The sequence below is a fragment of the Vitis riparia genome, chromosome 19 (assembly GCF_004353265.1).
Source record: "Vitis riparia cultivar Riparia Gloire de Montpellier isolate 1030 chromosome 19, EGFV_Vit.rip_1.0, whole genome shotgun sequence".
Lineage (NCBI taxonomy): Eukaryota > Viridiplantae > Streptophyta > Magnoliopsida > Vitales > Vitaceae > Vitis > Vitis riparia.
Window position 1 is genome coordinate 25,122,047 of NC_048449.1, and position 15,969 is coordinate 25,138,015.

A 15,969-nucleotide genomic window follows, 5' to 3' on the forward strand; every position below is an offset into this window, starting at 1 on the left:
AGATTTCTTATCAGGTTGTAGGGTGAAGGGTCGGAGTGAAGAAGGGGTCCTAATTTCCCACTTGTTGTTTGCTGATGATACACTAATATTTTGTAAACCTTCACAAGATTAGTTGACTTATCTCAGTTGGCTACTTATGTGGTTTGAGGCTGCTTTAGGATTGAGAATAAATTTGGAAAAAAATGAACTCATTCTAGTAGGGAGGGTAGAGAATATGGATGATCTTGCTTGGGAATTTGGTTGTAGTCTGGGTAGTCTTCCAACCACCTATTTGGGGATGCCCTTGGGTGCTCCTTTTAAGTCAGTTACAGTTTGGGATGGTGTGGAAGAGCGCTTCCGAAGAAGGTTAGCCATGTGGAAGAGACAATATTTATCCAAGGGAGGAAGGGCGACTCTTATTCGAAGCATGTTATCGAATTTACCCTTCTATCTAATGTCATTGTTGTGCTTACCAAGCTCAGTTAGATGGAGATTAGAGAAAATTCAAAGGGACTTCCTTTGGGGTGGGGGCAATTTGGAGCGAAAGCCTCATTTAGTAAGATGGGAGTTGGTGTATTTTAGTAAGTCGAAAGGAGGATTGGGGGTCAAATGCCTTTCCCTTCTCAACAAGGCACTTCTTGCTAAATGGAGTTGGCGTTTCGCAAATGAGAGAGAGGGCTTGTGGAATCAAGTGATTAGAGGGAAGTATGGAGAAAATAGAGGAGGTTGGTGCTCTCGGGAAGTGAGAGAGGCTCATGGTATGGGTTTGTGGAAAGGAATAAGGATGGATTGGAAGTTGGTGAGCGATAGGTTGGCTTTCATAGTTGGTAATGGGAGAAGGGTGAGTTTTTGGAGGGATAGATGGTGTGGGGATTCTCCTCTGTGTATGTTCTTTCCTTCTCTTTTTGCTTTGACTGTAGAGAAGGAAGCGTGGGTGGCAGATATTTGGGACCCATTGGTTGAGGGGGGTTGGAACCCCTGTTTTTTAAGAGCGTTCAATGATTGGGAGGTAGAGGAGGCGGAAAGATTTTTGGAGAGGATTCAGGGTAAGAGAGTTATTGAGGATGTGGAGGATATGGTGTCCTGGACTGAAACCAAGAGTGGTAAATTCTCGGTCAAGTCTCTCTATGTAGCCCTTGAAGTGGGTGGTTCATCTTTGTTTCCTTCAAGCTTTATTTGGAATGTGAATGTGCAGCCCAAGATTAGTTTCTTTGCATGGGAGGCTACATGGGGCAAAGCCTTAACCTTGGATATGGTCCAGAAAAGAGGATGGACTTTGGCAAATAGATGCTTTATGTGTCTTGAGAAAGAGGAGAACATAAACCATCTTCTTCTTCATTGTTCAAGAACAAGGGTGTTATGTGATCTACTTTTTACTTTATTTGAGGTGTTTTGAGTCTTGCCTTCTTCAGTTAGAGAGACCCTTCTAAGTTGGAATGGTTTTTTCCTGGGCAAAAAACGCAAGAAGGCGTGGAAAGTTGTTCCTCTTCATATTTTCTGGACGGTTTGGAAGACGATGAATAGATCGACTTTCAAGGATGATTCGTTGTCAATTCAGAAACTGAAACACTCTTTTATTCTTACTTTTTGGGCTGAGGCTAAGTTGTTAATAGATGATTGCCCTCTAACTATAGCTAATTTTATTGATTGGTTGGGTTCTAAGTAGGTTTGTGGTATTGGGTTTTCTTTGTCTTTTGGCCTTGTTGAAGGCGGGTGTATAGGTATTGTATATTTTGAACCGCTTTTTTAGTGTCTCTTTTATATATGAAATCTTATTTTACTTATCAAAAAAAAAAAAAAAAAAAATTTTAGATTATTTTGTTTGTAGCTGGAACCTACTTTGGTTGATGCCCTCGTGTTTTGATCAAATGTCTAAGTTGCAATGTGATAACCATAAAAGTAATGTGTCCAAAAAAGAGAAACATGGTAGGCGTAAGGGGGTACAGTTGGAGGGCTCCCCATTAAAACTCATTCAAATTGCATTTTGAGTGGTTTCGGTTTTAACCAGTTCGGAATTATGTGTCATGATTGTGAGAGGGAAAAAAATCACTAGATGCATTTTAGGCAAGTCTCTGGTCTTTTAAGAAGTTGAGCGAAGCTGTGTGGCTCTACTTGAAAATCACCCTGGGTCGCTTAGAGATAGCCTAGCATTGGTGAAGGGCCATCTACAAAGACCCAAAGCAACTTTACTCCTTATGTCACAGACCTTTTGGGGCATGTTTGGTTTGCCTACATCTAAGCTTGGAAAATCATACTTCTGGCACATGTTTCGCAGAATATACTAAAATTTTGATTTCTTATTCTAATATTGGGTTACTATAAAGAATTTAAAATTACCATTAACTTTCATCTTATTCTAGCATTGGGTTATCCTATAAATTTGTTGATATTAATGCAAATCTTCAAAAGAATTCTTCTTATACTTATTTGAACTCTCACAAATGTAACCATAAATGTAGTCACATTTCAATTGAACAACAATACACAAATGTAACCATAAATGTAGTCACATTCAAAAAGGGCAATTTTCAAAAGTTTTAAAAACTCATTTTTTTAAAATCAAAATTATCATTTTTAAAATTTAAATAAGATGAAGTATGTGTCTCAACTTCTTAAATCTCAACTGTCTATCCAAAAAAAAAATAAAAAAATCTTAAATCTCAAACGCCTCACAGACTCCAAAACATTTGTAACTTGTAACTTCTCAAATCTTCTGTAGCAAATTATTTTCTTAAATTTCAAAGTTCATTTTAAATTTTCCAATTACATTTATTATATAAATTAGATACCATATTAAATACATTCATCATATATGTCTTTACTTCTAGTAAATAAAAAAGGAATAAAGATGTACGCATTTATGTTCTTTCCTTTTTCTCCGTATCGTGAGAATATGAATAAAAATAGCAAGAATGGAAGGAGAGGATTCCATACCCAACGTATTCAAAATTATGTATGAACTTAATTTGGGAAAATGAAATGCTCAGGGAGTGTGGTTGACATGATGGTCATAATTTTTGGGGATTAATATTACCTGACCCAAGTGGTAAAGGGTTGGGAGGGTTTGTGGGAGGTTCTAGGTTCAAGTCCCAATGGGGGTGATTAATGTTTCAGGTGACACTGCTTCTAAAGGAATGCCGAGATATACAGCTTCGTTGTGGATTGGTGGGTCATGATTTCACTGATAACGGTACAATTACTGCTGCTGATAAGATGAATGCAGAGTCTAATTCTGACGAAGTAATTTCAGAACGGCTTGTAAGTCCAGTTGTTTTCCCTTCCGCAGTATGGCTTAAAAGTAGGACCTGAGCTTTTGCAAAAATAAGCGATTTTTTATTGACATATTTTTTGACAAACCAATACAGTTGACTTTTAGGGATATAAATGGATTAGTTGAGCAGAATGTCCAGCTCCGAAGCCTTGTACGCAGCCTTTCTGACCAACTTGAGGATAAAGATATGGAGTTGAAGGTAATAAAGAAATTTTGTTTGTGTATGAAGCCTGTGATATTGGATCACTTTCTCTTGGAGTGGAGTAGTACCAATTTTGCTTGCATGGAGACTTGGTTAATATTTAGCTTGGGTGCTGTACCGTGGAATTCAGGAGAAGTTTGAACTGGAGCTCAAAAAGCATACTGATCAGGCTGCCTCTAAAGTTGCAGCAGTGTTAGAAAGAGCTGAAGAGCAAGGGCGCATGATTGAATCACTTCACACCTCTGTAAGTCTCTTCAAACCCAAATGTTTTCTTAGTCCTTCTTAGTTAGCTAGTTCATTATTTTTGTGACATAGGTATTTTTGTTTGATTTCTCTAATTTTTCTTTGCTTAGGTTGCAATGTACAAACGGTTGTATGAGGAGGAACATAAACTTCATTCATCTTTCCCCCATTCTGCAGAAGCAGCTCCAGGTTCTCCCTTTCCTCTCCCTATTTGGATTTTATCTATTGATGAAATGAATAGGACAGTTTACATTGTAGTCAAACAGTTGGTGGGCTGAAGGAGGACAGGATTTAAGAAAAGAAAATGGAAATCTTTATGTTTTTTTTTTTTTTTTGATAAATAAGCATGGATTGTATAACAAAAAGCCACAAAACATACAGGGGATATACTAGGCAGCTAAGGCCTTACCACCAAACAGGGAAAACAAAAAACTCACCAACCCTTAACTAGAGGCTAACCACTCCAAGAAGTTTATAAGGGAGAGCGATTCCTCTCCAATATACAATTTAGCCCAACCCCATAAATTACAAACAAAAGAATTTTTAAGCTTCTGAATTGCTAACACCCCTCCTAAAGGTTAGTCTATTTCTCTCCTTCCAAACCGTCTAAAATATGTACAATGAAATGGATTTCCAAATCTTTTTCCTTTTTTTTTTTTTCCAACAAAAGGGCCCCTCTAGCTAAATAAGACCTCCTTTATAGTTTTTGGAAAGACCCACTAAATACCAAACAAACCAATAACAATATCCCATAGCACTTTGACCACTATACAGTATATGAAAATATGATTTACAATTTGCTCTTTACAACCACACAAGAAACAACAATTAGGGAGCTGCCACCCTCTTTTATGGAGCCTATTTAGGGTAAAGACCTTTCCCCAAGTAGCCTCCCATGCAAAGAACGTAATTTTGGTTGGAACTTTATCCACCCAAATGCAACTATTATGAAAAACGGAGACAATGGGGTTGACCAACAAGCTGTACGCTTTCTTGACTCTGAACTGCCCGTTTCTTCCTCCCTTCCAACGGACCGAGTCTTCCTCCGTAGTAATCCTGTGACCTCTCAAGACATGGAACAAATTTCCTACCATATCCAATTCCCAATCATTAAAGTCCCTAAGAAACCTTAAATTCTAGCCTCCATGGCCGAAATTTTGGCCCCACATCTCATCCACTGTGGCATTCCTATGAGCAGCCATGGCATAGAGATGAGGTAATCTTTGGGACAACACTGTACACCTGCACCAAAGATCAGTCCATAATATGATTTTGGTGCCTTTTCCCACATTAAACGCCATATTTTCCTAGCACCACTTAGATTCCTTCAAGATCTCCTTCCAAACCCCTACTCCAAACGCCCCATTTGCCTTCTTTGTCCTCCAGCCAAAATCCTCTTGCCCATACTTCGCCACAAGCACTTGCTTCCAAAGATCATCTTTAACACAAGCAAATCTCCATATCCATTTGCAAAGCAAGGCTTTGTTCAAAAGGGTTAGCTTCCTTAAGCCAAGCCCCCCTTTTTCCTTATCCGCACAAATCACCTCCCAGTTGACTAAGTTGACTTTCCTTTCTAGATTTCCCCCTCCTCACAGAAAATCTCTTTGCAACTTTTCTAACCTCCTTGCCACTATCTTGAGCATACGAAAAAGGGACATTTGAAACAAAGGCATACTAGCCATTGTGCTCTTTATAAGAGTGATTATCCCTCCTTTGGAAATATATTGCCGTTTCCAAAGTGCAAGTCTCCTCCTCACTCTCTCTTCCACCCCATCCCAGACGGAAGCAGCCTTATTAGGTGCCCTCAAGGGCAGTCCCCAAATAAACTGAAGGCAAAAGCCCCACCCTGCATCCTAGCTCCACTGCCATCTCGTCGACCTCTTCTACCCCACCAACTGGAATAATCTCACTTTTGGCCAGATTGATTCTTAACCCTGAAGCAGCTTCAAACCAAAAAAGAATCTAACTCAAATGCTTTAAGTGCTCCTTCTTTGCCTCACAAAAAGCCACTGTATCATCAGCAAAGAGTAAGTGTGAAATGTTGATGGTCGGCCTTTGACCTCCCCGGATGCTACACCCAGAAAGATAACCCCCTTCTACAACCCTCCTAATTAGAACACTCAACACTTCCATTCCCATAACGAAGAGGTAGGGGGAGAGAGGGTCTCCTTGGCGCAACCCCTTATAACTTGGAAAGAAACCGACTAGCACTCTATTCACCAAAATTGAAAACTTGGTTGTAGAAATACGACTCCACATCCAACCCAACCACTTAGACCCAAATCCCATTTTTTGTAAAACCTTCAACAAAAACTGCCAGTTAATACTGTCATACGCCTTCTCGATATCCAATTTGCATATTAGGCCTTTCTCTCATCTTTTTTGCCATGAGTCGATCACCTCATTTGCAATTAAAGAGCCATCTAGAATCTGCCTACCCATGACAAAAGCATTTTGAAAAGAGGAGACCACTTTTCCTATCACATTCTTCAGTCTACTAGCCAACACCTTAGCCAACAATTTATACAGCCCCCCTAAGAGGCTAATAGGTCTAAAGTCTCTAAGATCCTCAGTCCCCCCTCTCTTAGGTAACAAGACCAGAAACGTGTTGTTAAGGCTCTTGAGGAAAGAATTTTGCTCATAGAACTCCTTAAACATTTCGAATATTTCCTCTTTTACAAATTCCAAACAGCTTTGCCAAAAAGCCACAGTGAAACCATCCGGTCCAGGGGCTTTGTCTCCATTCATATCCATCAAAGTAGAATGAACCTCAACCTCAGAAAAAGGGAGCTCCAGACACTCCGCTTCTTGCTAGCTGATTTGCTTTAACTGCAGTCTCCCTATATCCTCCTTTCATTTCGAATTTTCTAAAAGCAACTGTTGAAATGCATTCGCTACCCCTTCCCTCACTTCTTGCTCCTCTGACAACCACACCCCATTTATCTTTATTCTATCCAGGGAATTACTTTTTCGATGGGCAGTTGCCATACGATGAAAGTAGCCCGTATTTCTATCCCCTTCCCTTAACCATAACTCCCTTGATAACTGTCTCCAATGATTTTTTCCAAGGACACCCACTTAGCGTACCACTCCTTGGCTTCCTTTTTAGAAACTGTTTCCTCCTCTATCAAACTTCTCTCACTTTCCACCAGATCCCAGTAATCCACTTGTTGTAGAGCTAAAGCTTTATTGCTCTCCAGCCTCTCGAATACATCCCTATTCCAAACTTTTAAATTTTGTTTAAGCTTCTTCATCTTTATAGCCAATCTATAACTAGCCCTGCCTGTGACCTCTATCCCCTGCTACCAACTACGAATAAGATCTTTAAACCCCTCCTCTTTAAGCCACATATTTTCGAATCTGAAAGGAAAGGGTCCTCTTCTTAGGCCACCACCCTTTAGTAAGATAGGGAAATGATTCGAGGTAGGCCGTGGCAACGTTCTTTGTATAACTGGGAGTCGCAAGAAATCTATCTAGTCTAGCCCAGGATTGATTATTTAGACCCCCACTCTAGGCAAATAATCCCCATTGCAGCGGGAGATCAACAAGCCCTAAGTCATCAATTATCTGAGCAAATCTCCTCATTGCTGAGGTTATTCTCCCTTGTCTACTCCTTTCCCTTTGGGAGAGAATAATATTAAAGTCATCCCCTAAGCACCAGGGCTCTTCCCAAATTTCTCTAATTGCCCCAATCTCTTCCCACAAACACTCCCTTTCTTCTTTGGAAAAAGAACCATAGACTCCCGTGAACACCCAGACAACACCATTTTCCACATTCTTGAACCTATAGGAAATTGAGACCTGACCCTCCTCCCAATCCAAAATTTCCAGGGACCTTTTGTCCTAGCAAATCAAAATACCTCCTGCCGATCTAGCAGCGTCCAGAACCCTTCAGTCTAAGAATCTCCCCGAAACTAAACTTCTCACCACCCCTTCAGACATTAATTGGATTTTTGTCTCCTGGATACACATCAAATCCACCTTCTGACTTCTTACAAAAGACTTGATTAATTTCCTTTTAGAGCTGTCATTTGCTCCCCTCACATTCCAACTCAATAATTTGAGCTTCATTGGACTTCCGCTAGCTGGCACCCTCTGCTCTAAAGAGGACATTTCTTCTTTTTTTCCCTCGCGTAGTTAATTGAACACTCAAGCCTCTTTACCTCCCTCTCGAATTTTGATTTCTCCAATAGACCTTTGCTATGTATCCTCTCCCGCCTTTTTCTGATTTTGACCAAAAAATTCAGGATTTCCTTTTCCAGGCCTTCTGTCGAGAATACCAAAAAATGACTGAATTTGGCTAGACTACTTTCCTCCCATCTAATCTCCTTCTCACCCATGGCTTCTTGGGGCACGGCCTGAGCTGAACCCCACTCCGTACTCCTTACCCTGTTATCGACACAATTAACCTCAACCAAGTCCCAACATCCATTGCCATTTTCGGCAGACCCGTATGCATCTAACATTCTCAACATATTTCCCTCCTGGATATCTTCCCTTAGCACCCCAGAATGGTCGTAATACTCCCCTCCGGAGTCCGACCAAGAGAAAAAGAATTAGAAGGAGAAGACCCCGAGACTCTTAAGCCCCACGAATTTAAAACAGTCTCATATCTCGAAGCTTCTTCTACTAGCGCACGATCTATCGTTGAAAGTTGGGTTTCCTCTTGCTGCTTCCTCCAGGTTTCCTTCTCTCGGAGCTTAAGAAACTCAATCTCCAAGTTGCATTTACTGTCGGTACCAGGGCGAACTGAGGAGCAAACCTTCCCTGAGAGCCCACTGTCAAGAAGTAGGGTCTGGGCCGGGCTAGGACTGTCCCTTATCAAGATAGATGGCCCAAAAAGCGAAGAAGGCCCCTTAAAGGCAGCCCACCCCTTCCCCTTAGAACGTGACGACCCAATCGCTGGCCCAACTCCAATATCCACAACCCTCTTTAGATTTTCTCCCACTGATGGGCCTTGCGAAGAAGGCCCACCATCTCTCTTTGAACCCAACATACCCTCGGCAAGGGCTGACGAGGAAGGCCCAGCCTGCGATGGGTCAATAAAAAACCGGGTCACCGACCCAACTTGAGCCCGTTTTACAATCACTTCACAACCCGCCCCGCTCACCTGCACACCAGTCCCATATGTTGACCGGAGAGGCGCCTTGAGCCTTGCGTCTACCAGTTCTTCCACTCGCGGGCCAGCGCGTGTAGCATCGTCACCCCTAACCTCTCCAATCGTTCTACTGTTCAAGGCTCGACTGTCCACCGAGGCTTTCCTCAGCGACGGCCTGATCTCCCACCAAAGGGAGAGGGAATAAATTGCCTCCTCAACCCTAATCTCCAACGTGCTCGGCAAGTCTTCGCCGTTCAACTTAACTAATAACTGAGCCCACTGAAGTTCCTCCATTCTCTCCATCTGTCGGTTCATGGTGATGAAACCCCTACACACTTCCCCCACTCTTCTTAGAATAGACGGGACCCACAATGAGATTGGGAGTCCTAGGATCTTTACCCATGCTTCGTTTCTTGCTTCACCTTCTTCCACACACCTCGACCTTGGACTCCAGCGCTCCAAGCCCACCTGAAGCCCTCCCACCGATCTTTTCCCAGAGATTCGGACACGTCTGGCTTCTTCCACAAATTCAAATTCCAAAAGCACTCTACCATTTTCCAACCTTGCCAACCCTAGCTTTCCTTTCAACCCCCAAGAAATTGCCATTAACCACCCCAACTTCTCCAAGTCCTCTCCTCTTGTTGAACTAGGGTTCCAGCTTCCGACCAGACAATGTTCCAATCTGCTCAAATTTCTGCTTATTTTCCTCCCCTTTTACCTCCACTTTGACTGTTTTGCTGTCCCTGCTCCTCGGCCTCTTCGCCATTTCCACATACGACCTTCCCATAACCCTCTCTTCCTATTTATTCTCCTTTCTGCCGAGATTTACACCTAGTTTTTGCAACATCTCCGCCATAGAAAACCATCCCCCCCTTTCCCCTCTGCCTTTCAGAATGCATATGCTGTATCTCTTCTTCTCTAGGTCGACATCCCTTAACCGGAGAAAGCATCCTGCACTGTTGGCATCTCGCACCAGAGAGTAACTTCTCCCCATTTCCTTCCATCCCCTTTCCCATTTTCCTTCTTTCCCGTCCTTGATTCACTGGTTCAGACCCTCCAGAAAAAACCCTACACTCTCCGGCCCCAGACGGACCCAAGACGAGACCCCTCTCTTGCTTTCCATGAAGATAACTTGGGGTTTGCCTTTTCTCTCCTCAATTCCAATTTCGAACACCTTCGACTCTACCCCAAAGCTAATCCCCTTCCGTTTTCTCCGATTCTCCGCTCGACTTTCTCTCTCAACGCCTTCGCCCTCGTGCTCTCGCTCACTCTCACTCATCACCTCTCGCTCAAAGGCTATTTTTTGGATGGTATGAAAATGGAAATCTTTATGTTGGAAGACGATGGAGAAGAAAGTCGTAGGAAAGAGATGATAGAGAAGAGAACAAGCAAAATGGAATAATGGATGTGAGGTTGAGATGTTTCACCTTAATAAGGGCAAGAGTAGTACTTCTTGGAATTGGGGCTTATGAAGTTTTGGCCCTTTTGGGCCAAGAGGTTGTATGCCATCTCATGACACAGTTGTAATGGCATTCCTTAATAAATTACAGAGTTATTGTTAATTTAATTGACATATAACCCTATTCAAACTTTACAGAAAATAGTAACAGTAATATTTTTATTTAGAAAGAGTTTTAAGAACATTTTATATCATTCAAAAAGGGTCGAAAAGTTTACCTGAAATTAATCAAATCCTCTCATGTCTTTCTTATACAGTTCCATATTTATTCTTCATTAGTTTATGTTATTTTATATGATGAGATGAAGTTGTGATGGGGTATTGGATATCAAAAAACTGTTGCAATTGGTTATCTTTAGAGGACTCTTGCAATTGATTTGAGTTTTAGGGGGAATATTGCAATTGATTTGTCTTTTAGACAAATGGAGATATGCTGAGGACAACATGGACACTTATATGACTTAAAAGCTATTACATATGAATGATTTGCTACAAAGCCACATTCCTGGATAGGCTTCCAACTGCTACATTTCATGGATGTTGCATGCATTCAAAATTTCAAAATGACTTCTCTATGCATGGCTACAACACTAGAATGGGAAGAGTGGGAATGGGAACCCATTCCCACCTGTGAACAGATAATTTATATTCTCATTTTGAGTTAATCTCACTTCATTTTCTTGATTAGAATGTTATTTGTTTTTGATCCTTATTTCATGTATATGACTCTTTGCTTTTGCATCTGCTGATGCAATATACAACTTGGTTGTTCTAGAAAATGGAAGGAAGGACCTCATGCTTCTTCTTGAAGGTTCTCAGGTATGAATAATGGATGGTATTTCTTTTCTTTGGAAATTTCCATTCTCTCTCTCTCTCTCTCTCTCTCTCTCTGTGGAACATGTGAATCCAGTCTCCTAGTTCATGGCATAGGTTCTCACCCCTTCCCATGTCCTGGAAGCTAAATTCATGACCATCCCACAGCCCATGGATCAGACCTGTCGTTCAATGATCTATTCATACAGTTGCTCGTGTTCATCTTTTCATTACTTTTTAAAATCCCTGAACTTAGATGAACCAATTCCAATAAATGGTTGTTTACAAGAACTTGTATCTCAATTTACATAATGTTGATTAACTTAATTTGTTTCTTCCAAAAGTGAACATGCTTAGGCAATACAGAAATATTTTTTTGTGACAAAAAATTAGATCTCACAAGAACTGATGTTAGAATATAACTTACAGTGCTGGTAAGCCTGGAATTTTGATTGTAAAACAGAATAGTCAACTGATTTATTGTTTTCTGTGTCAACTGAATGCATTTGAGGCCAAGAAATCCTGCTGTGTGTGACAAGCATTTACGTCCTATTGGTTCAATTATTAAATTTAAATAAGGAAATACTCTAAGTTTGATGTTAATAAATAAATAAATGAATGAGTTTTAAATAAATCAAAATCTCATTTTCATAGTTGTGGTTCACAAAATTTTGTTGGTGGTGAACCAATAGAAGTCAACTTTAAAATTATCCCTTGAGAAACATACAAGAGTGGTAAAAGTATTTCATGTCTAAATTATATCATGTCAAAATCAATATCCAGGATTATCAAATCTAATAGAATACAACTAAGCTTGATGTGGGCTTGCAGATTGCAATGAGTCAAGCAATGTATTCTATGCAATGACACCCTCTTCTACCAACTCCCTAATAAAAGATATTTCTTATTTAATGTGTTATCACAATTGAGGGTCATTATGCTTCCTGTATTATATTTTGGGATACAATTTTGTCTAAAAGCTGGGTATTAGTACATCCACCAAAAACCCCTCCCTCTTTGTTATCTCAGGACCTGCCTTTGATAGAGAGCCAAGAGATACCACTGGCCTGCAAAGGCTAGTGTTATTCTCATTGTTGTTATTATTAAGGTTATTGTTTTATTTCTAATATGTAAGTTAATTATTATAGGAAGCCACGAAAAAGGCCCAAGAACAAGCTGCTGAACGTGTCAGATCTCTTCAAGAGGATTTGGTGAAGTCTAGGTAAATTTAATATTCCTCCTGTCCCCTTTTTTCATGGATTTTTGTTTGGAGGTTTTGTTGATTTTAAGAAACTTACAAGATTAAGGATTTTGAGGTTTGCTTTTGTTGGTAGGGCTTTTTTGTTTTCTTTTGATGGTTGGAAAATCTCCCAAAAACGTCTAAATCTCATATCTTAGCCAACCTATTCATCTCTTAGCCCAGTGTTTAACTATTTTATTGTTGGACCTCAAGATCCTCAAAGAGCAAATATCTAACTCTTTTGAAAGGTCTAAGATCTTCCTTATTCATGTATCCCTTTCCCTTGAGAAATCCCCATGGTAACAATATTCAAGTTCCCTTCAACTCAAAAGTTTTAATTCCCATAGATAGTTCTGTCAAGTCTTATCAATGCTAAGATTATGATCTTTATTACGAATCAAAATCCAACTGCATAATTGAATCCAACCATCCTTAATTGCCCTAGGTTACCTAATGGACCCTTATCAAAATTTAATTTGAAAGTTCTGAAGGCAAGAGTTTATAATTCTGATCAAATGCTAGAATAGCTATCTATTCTAAAGAGAAGAAAAACCCACCACCCTAACAACAAACAACCACAAAAGTAACTGAGACACAAGAGAAAAAAGAAACCCCTATTGGGCACTAATGCTTCTTGAGCCCAAGCTCAACCACTTCCCTAAAGTGGTTACAAATATGAATTCAATACTTATGAGGTAGAAATATTTTTATTGCCCTTGAGGTTTGGCTCAAGTGGTAAAGGGATGGGGAGGGTTTGTGGGAGGTTCTAGGTTCAAGTCCCAATGAGGACAAAAATTTACCTATAAAGATAAATAAAAAATAAAAAACTTACGGGGTAGAAAGCCTCATACAAAAGAGATCAATTGAGTGGCTCCTCCCTTTTGCTAACGTGTCCACCATGTGATTAGTTGCAAGAGGAATCTAACAAAAGGAACATCCCAAGTCTGTTTTTTTTTACATAGGCAAAAAGAGGACATGTATTAAAAGCAGCTTAGAGAAGGCGAAGCAAGTACACACAGTATACTATCAAAGCCCAGTATAGGCATCCCAAGTCTATTGTAATATAAAAATTTGGCAAAGCCAACCATCAAACCTCCAAGAGGCTCTTTCCTTCTTGTTTACCTAATATTGGACTATTGCAGATTCTCCTTCTACTAGAAGATTGGATAGATCCGTAGCTTTAGCTACTTTTAGACCTTCATGTGAGTAATATCTCGCCTCAATTGCTAGACCCACTCCAGCATTTTTAGAGAATGCTCTCACTAGTATTCCTCGATGATCCACAAGTGCTCCTCCAATTCCCATCTGTCCTGCGTTATCTAAGGAGCACCCATCAAAATTCAACTTGATGCAGCCACCCACTGGAGGAAGGGGTTTATAGGTAGTATCTTCTTAATCAGCCTAGCAGATCTACATAGTAGCTCGACCACTGCATTCCCCTCCAATTGAACAAAAATAGTACAGTCTTCAATGAAATAAGATAGTAGACTGCCTTATCCTTGAAAAAGAGCCCATATCCCTCTGCCTGTTTTGTCCCTCTGTCTTTTCTCAAATTCTTAAATGAGATTAAACTTTGCATGCTTGCCTGTGGGATTTTGTTTAGTGCTTCGTGTTTTGTACCTTACATTTGTTTTTTCTTTAGAAATTTACTTATTAACAGACCTTTCTTATTTATCATGGATTAGATACATTAATCAAACCTTTTCTTTGGCATATATGCAAAATTATATATAAAAATGTATGTCAAATATTTTCATGTCTTCTTGATATTTGCTGCTCTTGCTTTTTAGGATATATGAGATCAGTGTATGCATGGTCTCACTGAGTCCAATGGCCCTGTCCTTGTTTACGCATTTATGTGCTTTTTGCCTCATCTCATTAGCGGATGTATTCTATCTATTTGATGTCTCATGTCAGGAGTGAGATCATATCATTACGATCAGAGCGTGACAAATTTGCTTTGGAAGCAAATTTTGCACGAGAGAGACTTGAAAGCTTTATGAAAGAATTTGAACATCAGGTGAACGTTCTTTCTGAAATATTTTCTACATTCTCTCCTTCTCTCTTTTTGGGTTTGCCTATTATATGCTAGTTATGCCACAAATATTTTTGTTGGAGGTATAAATTTTTTCTTAATTCGCTTTGGGAGAAAATATTGCACGATAGTCTTGATAGCTTTACAAAAGGATTTGAACATCAGGTGAACTGAATGTTTAAAATATGTTCTCCATTCTCTCACTTTTCTGTCTATGGGCATGCCATTGTCTGGTTTATATAGTATCCATTGCACAAATGATGTGGGTGCTTGTTTATATTGCTCTCTTATTACATATGATGGATATCATGTCAGAGAGATGAAGCTAATGGCATCCTAGCAAGAAATGTGGAATTCTCTCAGCTAATAGTTAATTACCAACGAAAGATACGTGAAAGTTCTGAATCTTTGCACACCGTCGAGGAACTTTCTCGAAAGCTAACTATGGAGGTGAGAATTATAATTATTGAAACTGTTGCAACTGATCTCTTTTTGATAAGTCTTACTATATGTATCTCTTATGCTAACTATATTTCTTGATGCTTCACAGGTGTCTATTTTGAAGCATGAAAAAGAAATGTTGTCAAATTCTGAAAAAAGAGCTTCTGATGAAGTTCGTAGTTTGTCTGAGAGGGTCCACCGTCTGCAGGTTGGGTGCTGATGATTGAAGTCTTCTGTCTTAATATTTTTATTTCATTTCTTACTTTATTTTTTACAGGCGACTTTGGACACTATCCATAGCACTGAGGAATTTCGAGAGGTAGCTCATCTAGTTAATTTATGTCTTTATCTTTCCATTTTAGTTGCACAACCTTCACATGTCATGTGGTTACACAACTTAGCTGCTTTGTGGGTGCTGCAGGAGGCTAGAACTGTGGAGAGGAGAAAACAAGAGGAGCATATAAGACAGATTGAGGTGTGTCTTGATAAGTATTATTACTCGAGAATAGATAGTTAATAAGAGGATCATTTATATCTATTTATCCATATCTATCTAACACAAGCTTGTGCTCTCATGTGTACATATATCTGGGAATTTTTGTGTATTATATTCTAAATGTCATGAAGTTTTAAGATCTTGTAAATGTAGATGCTTGCTTTTGATTTCTTACTTGATTGGCATGGTGCTGCTAATCTCACTCCATTATATATTTGAACTGAAATCTATCTATCTATTTATCTACTACCCACTCACAACTTAATATCTCTCTCTCTCTCTCTCTCTCTCTAACACAAACACGTTCTCGCACATGTGTGTGTGTGTCGGAGCATTTTTGTGTATTATGTTCTAAACATAATTTTGTAAGATCTTATAAATGTAGGTGGTGCTGCTACTCTTAGTCCATTAGATATTTGAACTGAAAAGTTATCTATTTAAGATGATATGTTATTAAAATTTCTTTGTTTGACTTAACAAGTTCATTCCAATTATATTAGTTTGTTTTTGTTGGCCTGAACTTTGTTCATGGGATTACTGAATGATAGGTCTTCAAGATTATCAAATTGCTTATGGATCATCATCTATTAAAGAACTCTTGATACATGTTTCTTTTGTTGCGGACTTGCAGTTATCACATGGCTTGGGATTTGAATGGAAGCCTATAAGGCTATTGATTATATGAACATATG

The 15,969-nt window shown here is 39.6% G+C and overlaps 1 protein-coding gene across 2 annotated transcripts in view; it reads left to right on the forward strand.

Moving 5' to 3' along the window:
* Positions 1-15,969, forward strand: part of LOC117908622 (nuclear-pore anchor) — a 72,934-nt gene that overhangs the window by 33,283 nt on the left and 23,682 nt on the right. For both annotated transcript variants that reach the window (XM_034822281.1, XM_034822282.1), the window contains exons 15-25: positions 3,094-3,237; positions 3,345-3,449; positions 3,583-3,696; positions 3,806-3,884; positions 11,028-11,071; positions 12,214-12,287; positions 14,223-14,325; positions 14,656-14,790; positions 14,891-14,989; positions 15,059-15,100; positions 15,203-15,256. In XM_034822281.1, coding sequence (XP_034678172.1) covers positions 3,094-3,237; positions 3,345-3,449; positions 3,583-3,696; positions 3,806-3,884; positions 11,028-11,071; positions 12,214-12,287; positions 14,223-14,325; positions 14,656-14,790; positions 14,891-14,989; positions 15,059-15,100; positions 15,203-15,256 — 993 coding nt within the window. The remainder of the gene's footprint in view (positions 1-3,093; positions 3,238-3,344; positions 3,450-3,582; positions 3,697-3,805; positions 3,885-11,027; positions 11,072-12,213; positions 12,288-14,222; positions 14,326-14,655; positions 14,791-14,890; positions 14,990-15,058; positions 15,101-15,202; positions 15,257-15,969) is intronic.